A 16,284-nucleotide genomic window follows, 5' to 3' on the forward strand; every position below is an offset into this window, starting at 1 on the left:
AATATGGGGGCGTGGCTTGCTAGGGTTTGGGAGCAGACCTGTGTCACAGGAGCTCCTGTTAAAACCCTATTATAAGCGGTAATTTTGCTTACTTTTCTGGGAAGAAAGTGTTTAAGACTTTATTTAAAGTGTTCAGGACTTGGACACAATGAAAAATACGGCTTTAAAGAAGGCACAAGTAATCCAGGGACAAGTGGTCCCCAGCCGTGGCCTTGCTGTAGGCCAGCACAAGCTGAAGTATCAGAGGCTGCACTCATCGGTGCTATCAAGCCCCAGACCAGATTCGTCCTCAGGAGGACTCCCGGCCAAGCACACATCCACAGCTACTCCCGCATTGAAAGCTGCGGGTCCCACCGGCATCCCCGCTGGAATCAGAGCTACTGCCGCAGGTAGGCCCAAAGCCGCGGCCTCGCCTGAGTCGGCGAGGCCGAGAAGCAGGAGAGGAGTGATATCCCCGCCCAAGACCCCGCCCACAGCCCAAAGCAGCTCCGCTTTCAAAACAAAGAACCCAGACCCGGCTGCAAGGAAAGCGCTGGGTAAGCTCCTGCCACAAGCGGCTCCCGCTCTGAAGTCTCCGGGACCCCCGGTACAAGCCGGCGTGACCTCCGGCACGAAAGTCATAGCCGCAGCCCGGCTTGTAACGGCAAAGCCGGGAAGCAGGAGAGGGGCTGAAGCCCCCCCACCGCACCGCCCACAGCTCGCGGCAGCATCGCTCCCGGAGGACGCAGTGCAGACCCGGACGCAGGAGCATCACAAGGTGAGCTAAAACCACAGACGGCTCCCGCTCTAAAATCCCGGGGATCCTCTGCTCCAGCCCCCCAGAACGCTGCAGCCTCCGATATAATAGCCGCAGCTCTATCTATGCCGGCGGAGACAGGGAGCAGAGAAGAGGAAGGAACCCCGCCCACAGCTCCGCCCACAACAAATGACGGCCCCTCTCCCGGAGAGGAGAACCCGGACTCAGCTGCAACAAAGACACCGGGTGGACTCACACAGCAAGCGGCTCCAGGTCCGAGATCCTCCGCTCCTCCTTATCAAGCCGGTAAGTCCGCCGGGAGTAAGGTGGAAACCGCGACTCTTCATATGAGGGCGGGACAGGGGAGCAGGAGGGCAGATGAGACTCCGCCCACAACTCCGCCCACGGCTTGTGGCGGTGATGCCAATAGATACATGAGAAAGCAGGCAGCCAGCTGTCCATTAAGATATGAGGCTCCTGCACTCTCACCGGATGCCCCAGAGTTTGTGCCCCATTCCAGTCCCCAGATGACAGAGGAGATTAAAGATAACAGCTCAAATATATGGCCTGCCAGACCGGAAGGTACACCACAACCAAGTATTCACTCACAAAATGCACAATCACAGAGCCCAACTGTCTGTTCCAACCAGGGGGGTGAGAATTCCACCACAGAATCATCACACCCTCCCCCTGATACAGAGGAATTGAGAGCTACACTGGGACTTCCCACTGAATTAATCATAGACAACCTGATGAGGAAATTCTGTGACAGTCTTAACAGGAAAATGGAGGAAATATTCTCACTCTCTTTTAATCCGCCAAACACTGGATCATCTTGTACTGACATAGCATCAGAGTCATACATAGAAGACGCGTTGACATCCATTGCGGAAAGTCTAGATTCCTCCTCGTCCTTATCTTCCTCAAGATCTTCCCTCTGCGATCACTCTCCACTAACACACGATTCATACGAACCCTCTGTACACTCTTCAGAGAACAGCATGGAGGATTTTTCCCCTGGGGGATGTGATATACCCCATTTGGATCTTTTTCCTACCCCTCCTATGTCCTCAGCCCTACTAGAAAGTCTGCAAAGAGACATAGGCTCACTTAAATGTAACTTGGCGACTCTCGAAGATCATAGACGTAGAAACAACATGAAAATTAGAGGTGTCCCAGAGTCCGTTAAGCCCCCTCACTTGAAAAACTATATTTACAAAATGTTCTCTAGATTCTTTCCCGAAGTCAGCGAACCCAACATCATAGAAAGAGTCCACCGAATCAAAAGACCTATGTCCCTCCCATCAGATGTGCCAAGAGACATTATTGTCTCCTTTTTCCCAGCCTGGGTTAGGGGTAAACTGTTTGACCTCTCCTCCGAAAAAAGCTTTTTGCTCTCCTCATATGGCCACCTAACATTCTTCAGAGACTTGTCTAAAGACACTTTGAAAAAGCGACGAGATTTTTCATCCGTCACTCGGGAGCTCCGGAGGTCCCATTTTGCTTATTCTTGGTCGCCTTCCTCCACTCTACTGGTGAAATTCTTGTCCGGAACTGTACATATTGCAACACCGGAGGAGGGTACGATCTTTCTGCAGCGACATGGTCTGATTTCTTCTAGAGCCTCCAATGGTCCTACTTGATTTGCAGTTCCGCCTTATACATAATAACATTTATCTATATTTCTTCCCAATAATTAGCCTTGATATTGAACCAGACTTTTTGTAGCCCACATAGTCACAGGATCACCCAAGGGTGTTCCCGTACATGACAAGCTACCATACATCAAGCTTGAAGTTCATGACGGGCATTCATATTCTACTACTAGATGTTTACTTAGCGAATCTACACAAAGCATTACTTATGCCATTTTTATAGCCTTCCTTCAAATGTTTATTTAGCGAATCTGTACAAAGCATTACTCATGTACTTAGCGAATCTCCACAAAACTTTACTTATGCTATTTTATAGCCTACTACGTACATCATTTTAAGCTATTATGTTTATACTAATCTACTATATGTTCGCCTGTCTCCCCTATTGCTATAGGGGCTTGTTCTCCCCTACCTCCATATCCCACCCTTCCCCTCCGTCCCTCCCTAGCTTTTCCTACCTGGTTAAAAAGTTATAATTCCCAATAAAAATTATTTGAAAAAAAAAAAAAGTATAAATATTTTTTTACCTTCCATATGTAAGGTGCATATTTGTTAATTTCCATACATAGGGTTCTTTGTTGTATCAGTGTACCGAATGGTCTGCCATTTACTTTCTACATAGCGTTTTTTATATATATTTTAATTTATTTACTTTGCCCTATTTTGTAGGGAGTAGGTAATTTTTCATTTTTTATGTTATTCAGCATTCTTTATTTTCTTAATATTTGGCCCATTACTTTGTTCATAATCCTTGGAGTTGGCAGAACACGTAGAGCGCCACTCTCACTATCTGTACCCGGCTCCACAACATTAACCCAATGGGCAGTGAGGGAAAGGTATCGTCCCTGTCCATGGTGACTGGTCCACGCATCGATGGTGAGGTGGACCTTGCTACTGACGGCGTTTAGTAATGCATGTTTAATGTTTCCCTCCACATGCTTTTGGAGGGCAGGGACGGCTTGCCTGCTGAAATAAAAGCAGCTGGGCACATTGTATTGTGTGACTGCCAATGCCATCAAGTTACGGAAGCTGTCAGTCTCCACCAGCCTGAATGACAGCATTTCAAGGGACAGTAGTTTTGCAATGCCAGCATTCAGAGCCTGTGCTCATGGTTGGTTTGCCGAGAATGGCCGCCTTTTCTCCTATGCCTGTGCTACCGATGGCTGTAGACTGGGCTGGGAGTGTGAGGATGACTGGGAACGTGGTGCTGTGGGTGGAATTACACTGGGTCTCTGGACAACGGTGCCATAGGTTCTTCCATGGCGAACCTGTGAGGAAGCCGAACCAGCTGTGTGAACTGGAGGCTCCAACACGAGCTGAAGCGGTGGTAGGTGCCGCTGTAGGTTGGCCTAGGTCTTCAGTGTGTTTTTGGAACTCCACCGCGTGCTTGGTCCGCACATGTTTCCACATATTTGTGGTATTGAGGTTGCTGACACTTTTTCCTCGTTTGATTTTCTGATGACACAGCTTGCATTTGACTAAGCAAGTGTCAGCTGCAACTGTGTCAAAAAAGGACCAGGCACTGCAAGTCTTGGGAGCACCCGCTTTGGCTTTCGGAAGAGGCATGCTCCTAATGGGTGCCGAAGTGGAGGCTACAGGCATCGCAGTCTTCCCCCTCCCTCTCCCTCTTTGGGCCGTTCGGGGAATCTCTTCCTCAGAGCTCCTCCCACCACCTTCCTGTACCTCACGCCATGATGAGTCAAGGACCTCATCATTTACGCTACCCTCTTCCACCAACTGCTTCACCTGGGTTGTCTCGGCAGCACAGTACGCACCAGAAAGTGGCACCTGAGTCTCATGATCAGATGCGTACTGAGGTGTGCTGACCGGAGGCACTGGCCCACCCACCTCTTCAGATTCAGAGAGACAAAGCTGTTGGGCATCACTGCATACTACTTCTTCCATTTCTGGAATGCTGCCTGGCTGGCCCCCTCTTTCCAAGCCAAGAGATTCAGAGAACAGACGTAGAGATGGCTCCTGTCCTGGGCTCTCTGACTGCCTTGGCAATTTGGCAGGTGGTGAAGAAACAGATGGTTGCTCTTCAGTGCTCTGTGCCTGAGAGGATGTAGCACTAATTGAAGTCGATGCGTTAGCTGCCACCCATTCGACAACGGCTTCAATTTGTTCGTCCCGCAGCAGCGGGGTACGGTGAGCTCCTGCAAAGCTGCGCATGAAGGTCTGTTCCCTGCTAAAACTGGGGGATGATGAGTCACCGGTGCCCGCAGCAGGCACAGAATCCCCACGTCCTCACCCTGCTCCACGCCCATGACCACGTGCCTTATTCCCTGCCTTCTTCATCTTGGTAGACTAATAAAGATAGGCAGAAAAGTAGTAAGGGCTTAGTGTGCTTATTCCTGAACAGCTGCTAACAGGTATAAGAAACACTAATTTTATGAAGTGTGGACTACACTTTAATATGAGCTAATGTGGCCTACACAACTGTAAAGTGGAGTGTTTGGTGAACTTTATAAACTTTTGGTTTGTTTCGCAGAACAGACACTACAGAGTGAGCTGCATTCACACAGACAGTGCAGACAGCCGTGAACGGCGCTGCAAGGCCAATAAAAGCTCCTCTATCTAATCCTATATAGTGTTTTTCCACAATCTAGCAGGATACGGATGTAAAGCAACTAATAGGATAAATTTGAAAAAATGTGCAGCAGGCTGCACTAATTGCAATAAAGCACAATGGATTCAGCAGTATGAGGCAGTGACGCACCCCGATCTGACTACCACTGGCTGTGGCAGCAGAACAAACTACAGAGCGAGCTGCACACACACACAGACCATGCAGACAGCCGAGAACGGCGCTGCAAGGCCAAGAAAAGCTCCTCTATCTAATCCTATATAGTGTTTTACCACAATCTAGCAGGATACGGATGGAAAGCCACTAATTGGATAAATTTGAAAAAATGTGCAGCAGGCTGCACTAAATGCAATAAAGGACAACAGCATTCAGCAGCATGAGGCAGTGACGCACCCTGAGCTGACCACAACCGGCTGTGGCTGTGTGACAGACTACAGAGTGAGCTGTACTCACACACACAGACCTTGCAGACAGCTGTGAACTGTGCTGCAAGGCAAAAGCAAGGTTCTCACACAGCGGTTGCTAAATTAGCCTGGGTAAAGCACTATGAAGCAAATCGCTATCTCAAAACTGGCCCTTAGTCAGAACACAGCGTCCTGTCCCTAACTGAATTCACAGCAGAGTGAACCCAAAATGGCGGCGGTGACGTTTATAGGGCATCGTGACATCATTTCAGCAGCCAATCACAGCTATGCCTGTAGTTCAATGCCTACTATGCAGAACAGGCTGTGCCCACACGTCTATTCATTCCTCATTGGCTGAATTAAATAAAACCGGGACTTTGCATTATGGGAACTTCCGATTCCGGTATCTGATATACTAAAAGTATCGGAACTCAGTATCGGAATTCCGGTACCGCAAATATCGTCCGATACCCTATACTTGCGGTATCGGAATGCTCAACACTAGTCACTACTAATGTTAGAAGTGTCTGTGTGCAAAATTTGGTGGCTCTAGGTGTTTTTTAATCCAATAGTAGTAAAGGGTTAATAATACACACACATTAAGAATAAAGTATTTTAATGAAATAAATACACATGGTGTTTGAAAATCTTTATTGTACGCTTAATCCACCTGAAGATCCTCGTTCTGTAAAAAAAAACATAAAAGAGCAATAATATCCCATACCTCTTCGGCGTTCAGTCATGTCCCATGCTGTAAATCCATCTGAAGGGGTTAAATAAATTAACAACCAGTAGCCTGCTAATGCAACTGTTGCTCCTGGTTGTAAAAACTGGGGAATGAATGGAATGCAGGGGAACGTAGCATCGTAGACTTACGATGATGCACCCCATGCTGGCATAAACTCATATGAACTCTAGCATGAGAAAATATTCAGAAAAATCCCCTTGTTGGAGTTCACATGAGTTTATGTCAGCAGGGGGGCGCATCTCCGCAAGTCTACGATGCTACGTTCCCCTGCATTCCATTCATTCCCCAGTTACTGTTTTTTCTATAGAACACCGCTGCGTATTTCTCGCAAGTCACACGCATGGTCCATGTGTAATCTGTATTTTTCTCTTACCCATAGACTTTCATTGGTGATTTTTTGCAGAATACGCTGACAAACGCAGCATGCTGCAATTTTCTATATCTGTAAAATAAAAGAGAATCATTGGTCCGTGTGCAATGCGTTGTTTTTGCACCTCTAATACGTCCGTAAAATTCTCTAGTGTGACGCCGGCCTTACTGTGATCTTTGGGAGACAGAATGAATAAATTAACAGGTTAAGAATTGGTTTTATTTATGTTTTACATCATTTCATGCAGTATTAGTGATAAGAGGACTTTATCCTCTGGGTCGATGCGATTACAATGATACCAGATTGTCAAAAATCTCAGCCATGGGAGATGTCGCAGATCCAATCTGTTGTTTCCTTTTTGTCATGAACAGCCTTCTGCTGCCCCCTATTATTAGGAAAATTATGTAATTGACAGTTGATTAGCAGAGGAGGCCGTGTCTGTTTCCACTACTAAGCCGATTATTGCAAAACTCATTTATCGCATTGTATATACACAACCAATTTCATCACATTATTATTATACATTTTTATAGCGTCATTTATTCCATGGCGCTTTCCATGTGAATATGGGCAAATATAGACAAATACATTAAACATGAGCAGATAACAAGGCACACGGGTACATAAGGAGGGAGGACCCTGCCCGCGAGGGTTCACAGTCTGCAGGGGATGGGTGATGAAACACTAGGAGAGGGTAGGGCAGGTTGTGCGGCAGTTCAGTAAGTTCAGGATCACTGCAGGTTGTAGGCTTGTCAAAAGAGGTGTGTCTTCAGGTTCTTTTTGAAGGTTTCTATGGTAAGCGAGAGTCTGATGTGTTGGGGTAGAGAGTTCCAGAGTATGGGGGAAGCACGGGAGAAGTCTTGGATGCGGTTGTGGGAAGAAGAGATGAGAGGGAGTAGAGAAGGAGTTCTTGAGAGGATCGGAGGTTGCGTGTAGGTAGGTACCGGGAGACCATGTCACAGATGTATGGAGGAGACAGGTTGTGGATGGCTTTGTATGTCATTGTGAGGGTTTTGAATTGGAGTCTCTGGGCGATAGGAAGCCAGTGAAGGGCTTGACATAGGGGAGAGGCTGGGGAATAGCAGGGAGACAGGTAGATTAGTCGGGCAGCAGAGTGTAGGATGGATTGGAGTGGTGCCAGAGTGCTAGAGGGGAGTCCAGAGAGTAGGAGGTTGCAGTAGTCGAGGCGGGAGATGATAAGGGCATGCACTACCGTTTTTGTGGTGTCGCGGTCAAGGAAAGCACGGATCCGGGAAATATTTTTGCGCTTGAGTTGACAGGAGGAGGCAAGGGCTTGGATATTTGGCTTGAAAGAGAGGGCAGAGTCGAGGATCACCCCGAGGCATCGGGCGTGTGGGACTGGGGAAAGTGAGTAGCCATTGACATTGATGGATAGGTCTGTTGAAGGGGTAGAGTGAGATGGGGAAAAGATGATGAATTCTGTTTTGTCTATGTTTAGTTGTAGAAAGCAAGCGGAAAAGAAGGCCGAGATAGCAGACAGACAGTGTGGGATTTTGGTAAGTAAGGAGGTGAGGTCAGGTCCGGATAGGTAGATCTGCGTGTCATCAGCGTAGAGGTGGTACTGCATACCGTGGGATTCTATGAGCTGTCCCAGGCCAAAAGTGTAGATGGAGAAGAGTAGGGGTCCTAGAACAGAGCCTTGAGGAACACCGACTGATAAGGGGCGAGGTGAGGAGGTGGTGTGGGGGAAGGAGACACTGAATGTTCGGTCTGTCAGATATGACGAGATCCAGGAAAGGGCCAAGTCTGTGATGCCAAGAGATGAGAGGATTTGTAGCAGATGGGAGTGGTCCACAGTGTCGAAGGCAGAAGACAGGTCCAGGAGAAGGAGGACAGAGTAGTGTCGCTTGCTCCTGGCAGTTAGTAGGTCATTGGTGACTTTAGTTAGGGCAGTTTCAGTTGAGTGATGGGAACGGAAGTCAGATTGTAACCAATCAAAGAGGGAGCAGGAAGAGAGGTGGGAGGACAGTTCAAGATGGACGTGTTGCTCCAGCAATGTGCACTGGTCTCCGGTGTATAAGAAAGACATAGCTGAACTAGAGCGGGTGCAGAGAAGAGCGATCAAGGTTATTAGAGGACTGGGGGGTCTGCAATACCAAGATAGGTTATTACACTTGGGGCTATTTAGTTTGGAAAAACGAAGACTAAGGGGTGATCTTATTTTAATGTATAAATATATGAGGGGACAGTACAAAGACCTTTCTGATGATCTTTTTAATCATAGACCTGAAACAGGGACAAGGGGGCATCCTCTGCGTTTGGAGGAAAAAAGGTTTAAGCATAATAACAGACGTGGATTCTTTACTGTAAGAGCAGTGAGACTATGGAACTCTCTGCCATATGATGTTGTAATGAGTGATTCATTACTTAAATTTAAGAGGGGACTGGATACATTTCTGGAAAAGTATAATGTTACAGGGTATATACACTAGATTCCTTGTTTGGCGTTGATCCAGGGAACTAGTCTGATTGCAGTATGTGGAGTCGGGAAGGAATTTTTTTCCCCAATGTGGAGCTTACTCTTTGCCACATGGGTTTTTTTTGCCTTCCTCTGGATCAACATGTTAGGGCATGTTAGGTTAGGCTATGGGTTGAACTAGATGGACTTATAGTCTTCCTTCGGCCTCAATAACTATGTAATTTGGAGGCATAAGGGAGAAGAGATATCGGGCGATAGCTAGACACAGGATGGGTCGAGGGAGGGCTTTTTGAGGATGGGTGTGATCTTGGCATGCTTGAAGGATAAGGGGAAGACACCTGTTGTGAGTGAGAGGTTGAAGAGGTGCGTTAGGGTTGGGATGAAGACCGTGAAAGGTTAGGGATGAGGTGGGACAGGAGTGGGTCGAGCGTGCAGGTGGTGAGGTGTGATCTTGACTGGAGGGTGGAGAGCTGATCTTCTGTCATGGTGGAGAAGCTGTTTTTGGAGGAGCAGGGTTGAGCAGCTAAGAGGGGCTGTGAGCCAAAGCTTTCTCTGATCATATCGATCTTCTGTTTAAAGAAAGAGATGACGTCTTCAGCAGAAATGAGGGGGGAGGGAGGAGGTGCTGAGGGACGGAGTAGAGAATTGAAAGTGTTGAAAAGCTATTTAGGGTTGTGAGACAGGGAGGATATGAGAGATGAGATGTAAGTTTGTTTTGCAGCCGTGAGCGCAGACTTGAAGCTGGCGAGGGACTGCATGTATGCAGTGAAGTGGTCGGCAGAGCGGGATTGCTTCTATCTCCGCTCAGCGATCCTGGAAGCCCGTCTCAATTCTTTGGTCAGGCTGGTCAGCCAGGGCTGCCTGTTGAGTGTACGAGTTTTGCTATGCATGAGCGGGGCGGCCAATTTGAGTGTTGCTGTTATTGTGGTGTTATAAAAAGTGGCAGCAGCATCTGTGTCATGAAGGGAGGTAAGAAGGAGAAGGGACTCAGAGAGTGATTGTAAGTTGAGATGTTTGAGATTTCTGCGAGGGAATTTGTGTGAGTGGGGGTTGCACTTTAGGAGAGGAGAGGGAAGAGAATGTCAGTAGGTTGTGGTCAGACAGGGGGAGGGGTGTGTTAATGAGATTAGTAAGGGAGCAGAGGTGGGTGAAGATGAGGTCCAGCGTGTGGCCATCTTTGTGAGTGGCCTCAGAGTACCATTGAGTGAGGCCAAAGGAGGCAGTCAGTGAAAAAAGTTTAGAGGCAGCTGACGTGGAAGTGTCAATGGGGATATTAAATCACCCATGATGATAGTGAGGATGTCAACAGAGAGGAATTGAAGTAGCCAGGTGGTGAAGTGGTCGAGAAAGGTGGGGATGGCTAGTTCTGGGGGCGGTAGATGACAGCCAGCTGGAGGTTGGAGGGGGAATAGATGCGGAGAGAGTGCACCTCAAACGAGGGTGGTAGTGGGATAGGATTGAAGGAGCAGGTTTCGGACAGGAGCAAGCCAACTCCACCACGTTTGTTGCTGGGGCGAGGGGTGTGAGAGAGGTGGAATCCGCCATAGGAGAGCGCAGCTGGAGAGGCCGAGTCAGAGGGGGTGAGCCAGGTTTCAGTGAGGCCAAGGAAGGAGAGTTTGTTGGTGATGAACACATAGAATATATACTGTATATACCTCTGTATGATCACTGCCAGTGCCACAATAACCCAAGAAAGATTATTAGCTGCCAGCACCAGTCAATTTAAATAGGCCCTTATCTCTGGAACCATTTGGCGGATTCAAAAAAAAATACTAAAACAAAATACTCGGGAGCAGTGGTGATAGAATCAGAGGAAAAGCTTGAAACTTTTGACCTGGTGAAAGGTCCTCTTTAAAGCAGTTGTCCACTACTAGGACAACCCCTTTGCAGACCCTAAGTTTGTCTCCTATAAGATAAAAACACTTCTACCCTCCTCCTGTGCCAGCACCGATCCAGCCGTGTTGGCACTCACCTTACTGGGGCTCACATGATGTTGTTTTGACACATGAGCCCAGCATCCAGTCATCGCTGGCATCACTGTCTCCTCCTTCAGACATACAGTATAAATTATCAAGCGGAAGTGAGCGACCAGTTGCAGCTCCCACTTCCTCCTCCGCTGGAACAGTTTCAAAACAGGAGGTGACTGTAAGTGTTTTTATTTTATTGAGGCGAAACATGTGGAATGAGAAGGCATAGTCCTAGTAGTGGATAACCCCTTTAAGATTTGCAAGTATTGATAGGATATCTCTGGATACCTGTGCATACTCTTCGCATGTAAAAAGGTTTTTAATATTTTTCTATGACTTTCTGAGAATCCAGAATATCTGGTCACTTATCTGATCTGGAACCTATTGGGTCCAATTGGTGATAGATAAATACAGTATATTGTAACAGAAAACATATGGACTGTAATTAAAATAATAAAAACTAACTTACTTCTGTTTTGTTTTTTGCTTTTCCTTTATAGACTTTTGACTCTGTCTCGGAAATAATTGACTACTTCAGCCGAACTCCTCTCCTTCTTATTGATGGGAAAGACCGAGGCTCAAGACAACACTGCAAGCTCTTATGTATTGCTGACAGGAGATTTAATTAAAATGTTCTGTATCCCTTCAAAAATGGTATCAAGTTTAAAGTACATATTTTTAATTTTTCTCATGTAAATACATAATAATAAACTTTTATCTTCAGATATTAGTAATGAGCCTGGCTCCTGGTAGCTCAATGTTAATGTTGTAAAAGTGTCTTATGTCGTCACATCATCAGTGTTATTTGTGAATGAGTTAGCTAATGAAATAAACCAGAAGGCCCTTCTTTCTTTGCATTGGCTGTAATAGAGAAAGGGTCTTTATTAGCTGTTGATAAGAGACAGTCAACCAGCTACCATAGCACACCGCACTAATGATGTATTTGCACAGAAAACTCTCAAATGTGAGGCACAAAACGGAAGATGAGTTGCCAGGATGTAGGATTGTTGCAAATTTCTGAAAATTGACTCAGTTTTGATAATTGAGTATATTATTAAGTTGTATATATTTATGTGAGCACAACTAAAGATATGTTTTCAGTTGGACAACCACATTAATCCGTGTTTGTGTACTATTGATAACCGCATTCTGAGAGTGAATTAAATGTATTGTGTGCATGACAAATCTTGCTAAGAAACATAAGTATATTACAATTTTTAAGAAGCAATTTCTAAGTTTGTTTTTTTCAGAACCTTTTTAATATTGTACTCTTACACTGCTGGGTATAAGTAGCAATTGTCAGTCCTGCACGGTAGGACGAGACTGCACACACTTGGACTTATAAGTGCTCTTATTTTATAGCTGGACTCATAAAATACTCATTTTAATATCTGAATACTATACATTCTAACAAAGATTTTAAGAAAGTACAGTAACTCAGCCTTTTCAAATCTAAGACATTGATTTAAAATACATGGAAACAGATGCTCTCTAAACATCATCAGCTACCAGTTAGCATTATTATTTTGTTCATTCAGATATTTAGCAAGCACATGGGATATTAATCAAATTTTTATATAGATGCAGTAATATGTAGTGAGCAGAAGCAATGATTTTGTATGGCAGTGAACATTAAATTGCTTAATTTAAATGAATGCATTGGCAGCATGTCTCTCTCTGTATTCTGTTTTTTGCTGAACACTTTTCTTTTGCTCTTCTTTTCTAACAACTCCCATAGACTTTTCCTACAGCGCATTCCTGTGGAGGAAATGTCTGAAGAATTTTTCTTTTATAAAAGAAAATGCTGCCACTATGAAGAACAAAGAATCATGACTTTTCATAATCAGCCATTGAAAGCTAAACAGAAGAATCATAAAAAGGAATCTGCCTACTGTAGTATTTATTGCAAAAACCTCCCTGCAATCATGTAATATCTTACTGCGTATAAGTTACATAGTTACATAGTTATTAAGGTTGAAGGAAGACTATAAGTCCATCTAGTTCAACCCATAGCCTAACCTAACATGCCCTAACATGTTGATCCAGAGGAAGGCAAAAAAAAACCATGTGGCAAAGAGTAAGCTCCACCTTGGGGAAAAAAATTCCTTCCCGACTCCACATACAGCAATCAGACTAGTTCCCTGGATCAACACCCTATCAAGGAATCTAGTGTATATACCCTGTAACATTATACTTTTCCAGAAATGTATCCAGTCCCCTCTTAAATTTTAGTAATGAAGCACTCATTACAACATCATACGGCAGAGAGTTCCATAGTCTCACTGCTCTTACAGTAAAGAATCCGCGTCTGTTATTATGCTTAAAACTTTTTTCCTCCAAACGTAGAGGATGCCCCCTTGTCCCGGTTTCAGGTCTATGATTAAAAAGATCATCAGAAAGGTCTTTGTACTGTCCCCTCATATATTTATACATTAACATAAGATCACCCCTTAGTCTTCGTTTTTCCAAACTAAATAGCTCCAAGTGTAATAACCTATCTTGGTATTGCAGACCCCCCAGTCCTCTAATAACCTTGGTCGCTCTTCTCTGCACCCGCTCTAGTTCAGCTATGTCTTTCTTATACACCGGAGACCAGAACTGTGCACAGTATTCTAAGTGTGGTCGAACTAGTGACTTGTATAGAGGTAAAATTATGTTCTCCTCATGAGCATCTATGCCTCTTTTAATGCATCCCATTATTTTATTTGCCTTAGTAGCAGCTGCCTGACACTGGCCACTGAATATGAGTTTGTCATCCACCCATACACCCAGGTCATTTTCATTGATGGTTTTGCCGAGAGTTTTAGAATTAAGCACATAATTATACATCTTATTACTTCTACCCAAGTGCATGACCTTACATTTATCCCCATTAAAGCTCATTTGCAATTTATCAGCCCAAGCTTCTAGTTTACATAAATCATCCTGTAATATAAAATTGTCCTCCTCTGTATTGATTACCCTGCAGAGTTTAGTGTCATCTGCAAATATTGAAATTCTACTCTGAATGCCCCCTACAAGGTCATTAATAAATATGTTAAAAAGAAGAGGGCCCAATACTGACCCCTGTGGTACCCCACTGCTAACACCCAGTCCGAGTGTGTTCCATTAATAACCACCCTTTGTTTCCTATCCCTGAGCCAGCTCTCAACCCACTTACAAATATTTTCCCCTATCCCCATTATTCTCATTTTATGTATCAACCTTTTGTATGGCACCGTATCAAAAGCTTTTGAAAAGTCCATAAACATTACATCTACTGCATTCCTTTGGTCCAGTCCGGAACTTACCTCTTCATAGAAACTGATCAAATTAGTCTGACATGAACGGTCCCTAGTAAACCCGTGCTGATACTGGGTCATGAGGTTATTCCTCTTCAGATACTCCAGTATAGCATCCCTTAGAATGCCCTCCAGGATTTTACCCACAGTAGAGGTTAAGCTTACTGGCCTATAATTTCCGAGTTCAGTTTTTGTTCCCTTTTTGAATATTGGCACCACATTTGCTATACGCCAGTCCTGTGGTACAGACCCTGTTATTATGGAGTCTTTAAAGATTAAAAATAATGGTCTATCAATGACTGTACTTAATTCCTGCAATACTCGAGGGTGTATCCCATCCGGGCCCGGAGATTTGTCAATTTTAGTCATTTTTAGTCGCCGCCGCACTTCCTGCTGGGTTAAGCAGGTGACATTTAATGGGGAATTTTTATCACTAGTCATTTTTGTCTGCCATGGGATTTTCTTGTGTAAATACTGATGAAAAAAAGTCATTTAGCATATTGGCTTTTTCCTCATCCTCATCCACCATCTCACCCAGACTATTTTTAAGGGACCAACACTATCATTTTTTAGTTTCTTACTATTTATGTAGTTAAAGAATATTTTGGGATTATTTTTACTCTCTCTGGCAATGAGTCTCTCTGTCTCAATCTTTGCTGCCTTGATTTGCTTTTTACAGAATTTATTTAATTTTTTGTATTTATTTAATGCCTCCTCACTACCTACTTCCTTTAATTCTCTAAATGCTTTCTTTTTGTCATTTATTGCGCCCCTTACAGCCCTTCTTGTTGGGTCCTGAACCAGTTGTGAAAGGTAATTGTCTCACATACTTGTCAAAAACCGATTACCTTTGCTGGAACTGCAGGTTTCTGTTCCCCAATCTATTTCAGGGTAGTTGAAGTCCCCCATAATAATGACTTCTCCTTGAGTTGCAGCTTCATCTATTTGCTTTATGAGGATATTCTCCATTGCTTCCATTATTTTTGGAGATTTATAACAAACCCCTATCAGTAATTTATTATTTTTCCCCCCTCCCCTTATCTCCACCCACAGGGATTCTACATTTTCATTAAATTCAGCTATATTATCACGCAGGATGGGTTTTAAGGACGATTTTACATACAGACACACCCCTCTCACTCGTTTATCTGTACGGTCATTTCTGAACAGGCTATATCCTTGTAAGATAACAGCCCAGTCATGGCTCTTATCCAGACATGTTTCAGATATCCCCACCATGTCATAATTATGCTCCAACAACATTAGTTCTAATTCGTCCATTTTGTTGGCGAGGCTTCTGGCATTAGTATACATGCACTTGATGTTCCTCTCTGTACCTCTAGTCTTTCTTAAATTATTAACTGTTCTAACCCCACCCCCCATGCCACCGCCACCCCCAACTTCCTTATTTGTGCCAAGGTCTCTGTCTGCACTATCTTCCCCTCCTATAAATTGAATACCCTCCCCCCAATCCCTAGTTTAAACAATCCTCCAACCTTCTAGCCATTTTCTCCCCCAGCACAGCTGCACCCTCCCCATTGAGGTGCAGCCCGTCCCTAGCGTAGAGCCTGTAGCCAACTGAGAAGTCGGCCCAGTTCTGCAGGAACCCAAACCCCTCCTTCCTACACCAATTCTTGAGCCACTTATTAACCTCCCTAATCTCCCGTTGCCTCTCTGGCGTGGCACGTGGTACCGGCAGTATTTCGGAGAATACCACGTTGGAGGTCCTTGCTTTCAGCTTGCAGCCTAATTCCCTGAAATCATCTTTAAGGACCTTCCACCTACCTCTAACTTTGTCATTTGTGCCAATGTGCACCATGACCGCTGGGTCCTCACCAGCCCCTCCCAGTAATCTGTCCACCCGATCAGCGATGTGTCGGACTCGAGCGCCAGGTAGGCAGCACACCATTCGACGATCCCTGTCTTTGTGACAGATTGCCCTATCTGTTCCCCTAATAATTGAGTCCCCCACTACCAGCACCTGTCTGGCCTGCCCTGCTCTCCTATTTCCCTCCTTACTGGAGCAGTCACTCCTCCGGCTTTCAGAGGACATGCCTGGCTGCAGCAGTGCTACCCCTGTACTGGCACCCCCCTCA

At 45.1% G+C, this 16,284-nt stretch overlaps 1 protein-coding gene across 1 annotated transcript in view; it reads left to right on the top strand.

Moving 5' to 3' along the window:
* LOC138675546 (lymphocyte cytosolic protein 2-like) overlaps positions 1-12,563 on the top strand; it is a 456,995-nt gene extending 444,432 nt beyond the window's left edge. The window contains exon 7 of the mRNA XM_069763882.1: positions 11,408-12,563. Coding sequence (XP_069619983.1) covers positions 11,408-11,536 — 129 coding nt within the window. The 3' untranslated portion in view covers positions 11,537-12,563. The remainder of the gene's footprint in view (positions 1-11,407) is intronic.
* The last annotated feature ends 3,721 nt before the right edge of the window (positions 12,564-16,284 follow it).

This window comes from Ranitomeya imitator, chromosome 4 (assembly GCF_032444005.1).
Source record: "Ranitomeya imitator isolate aRanImi1 chromosome 4, aRanImi1.pri, whole genome shotgun sequence".
NCBI lineage: Eukaryota > Metazoa > Chordata > Amphibia > Anura > Dendrobatidae > Ranitomeya > Ranitomeya imitator.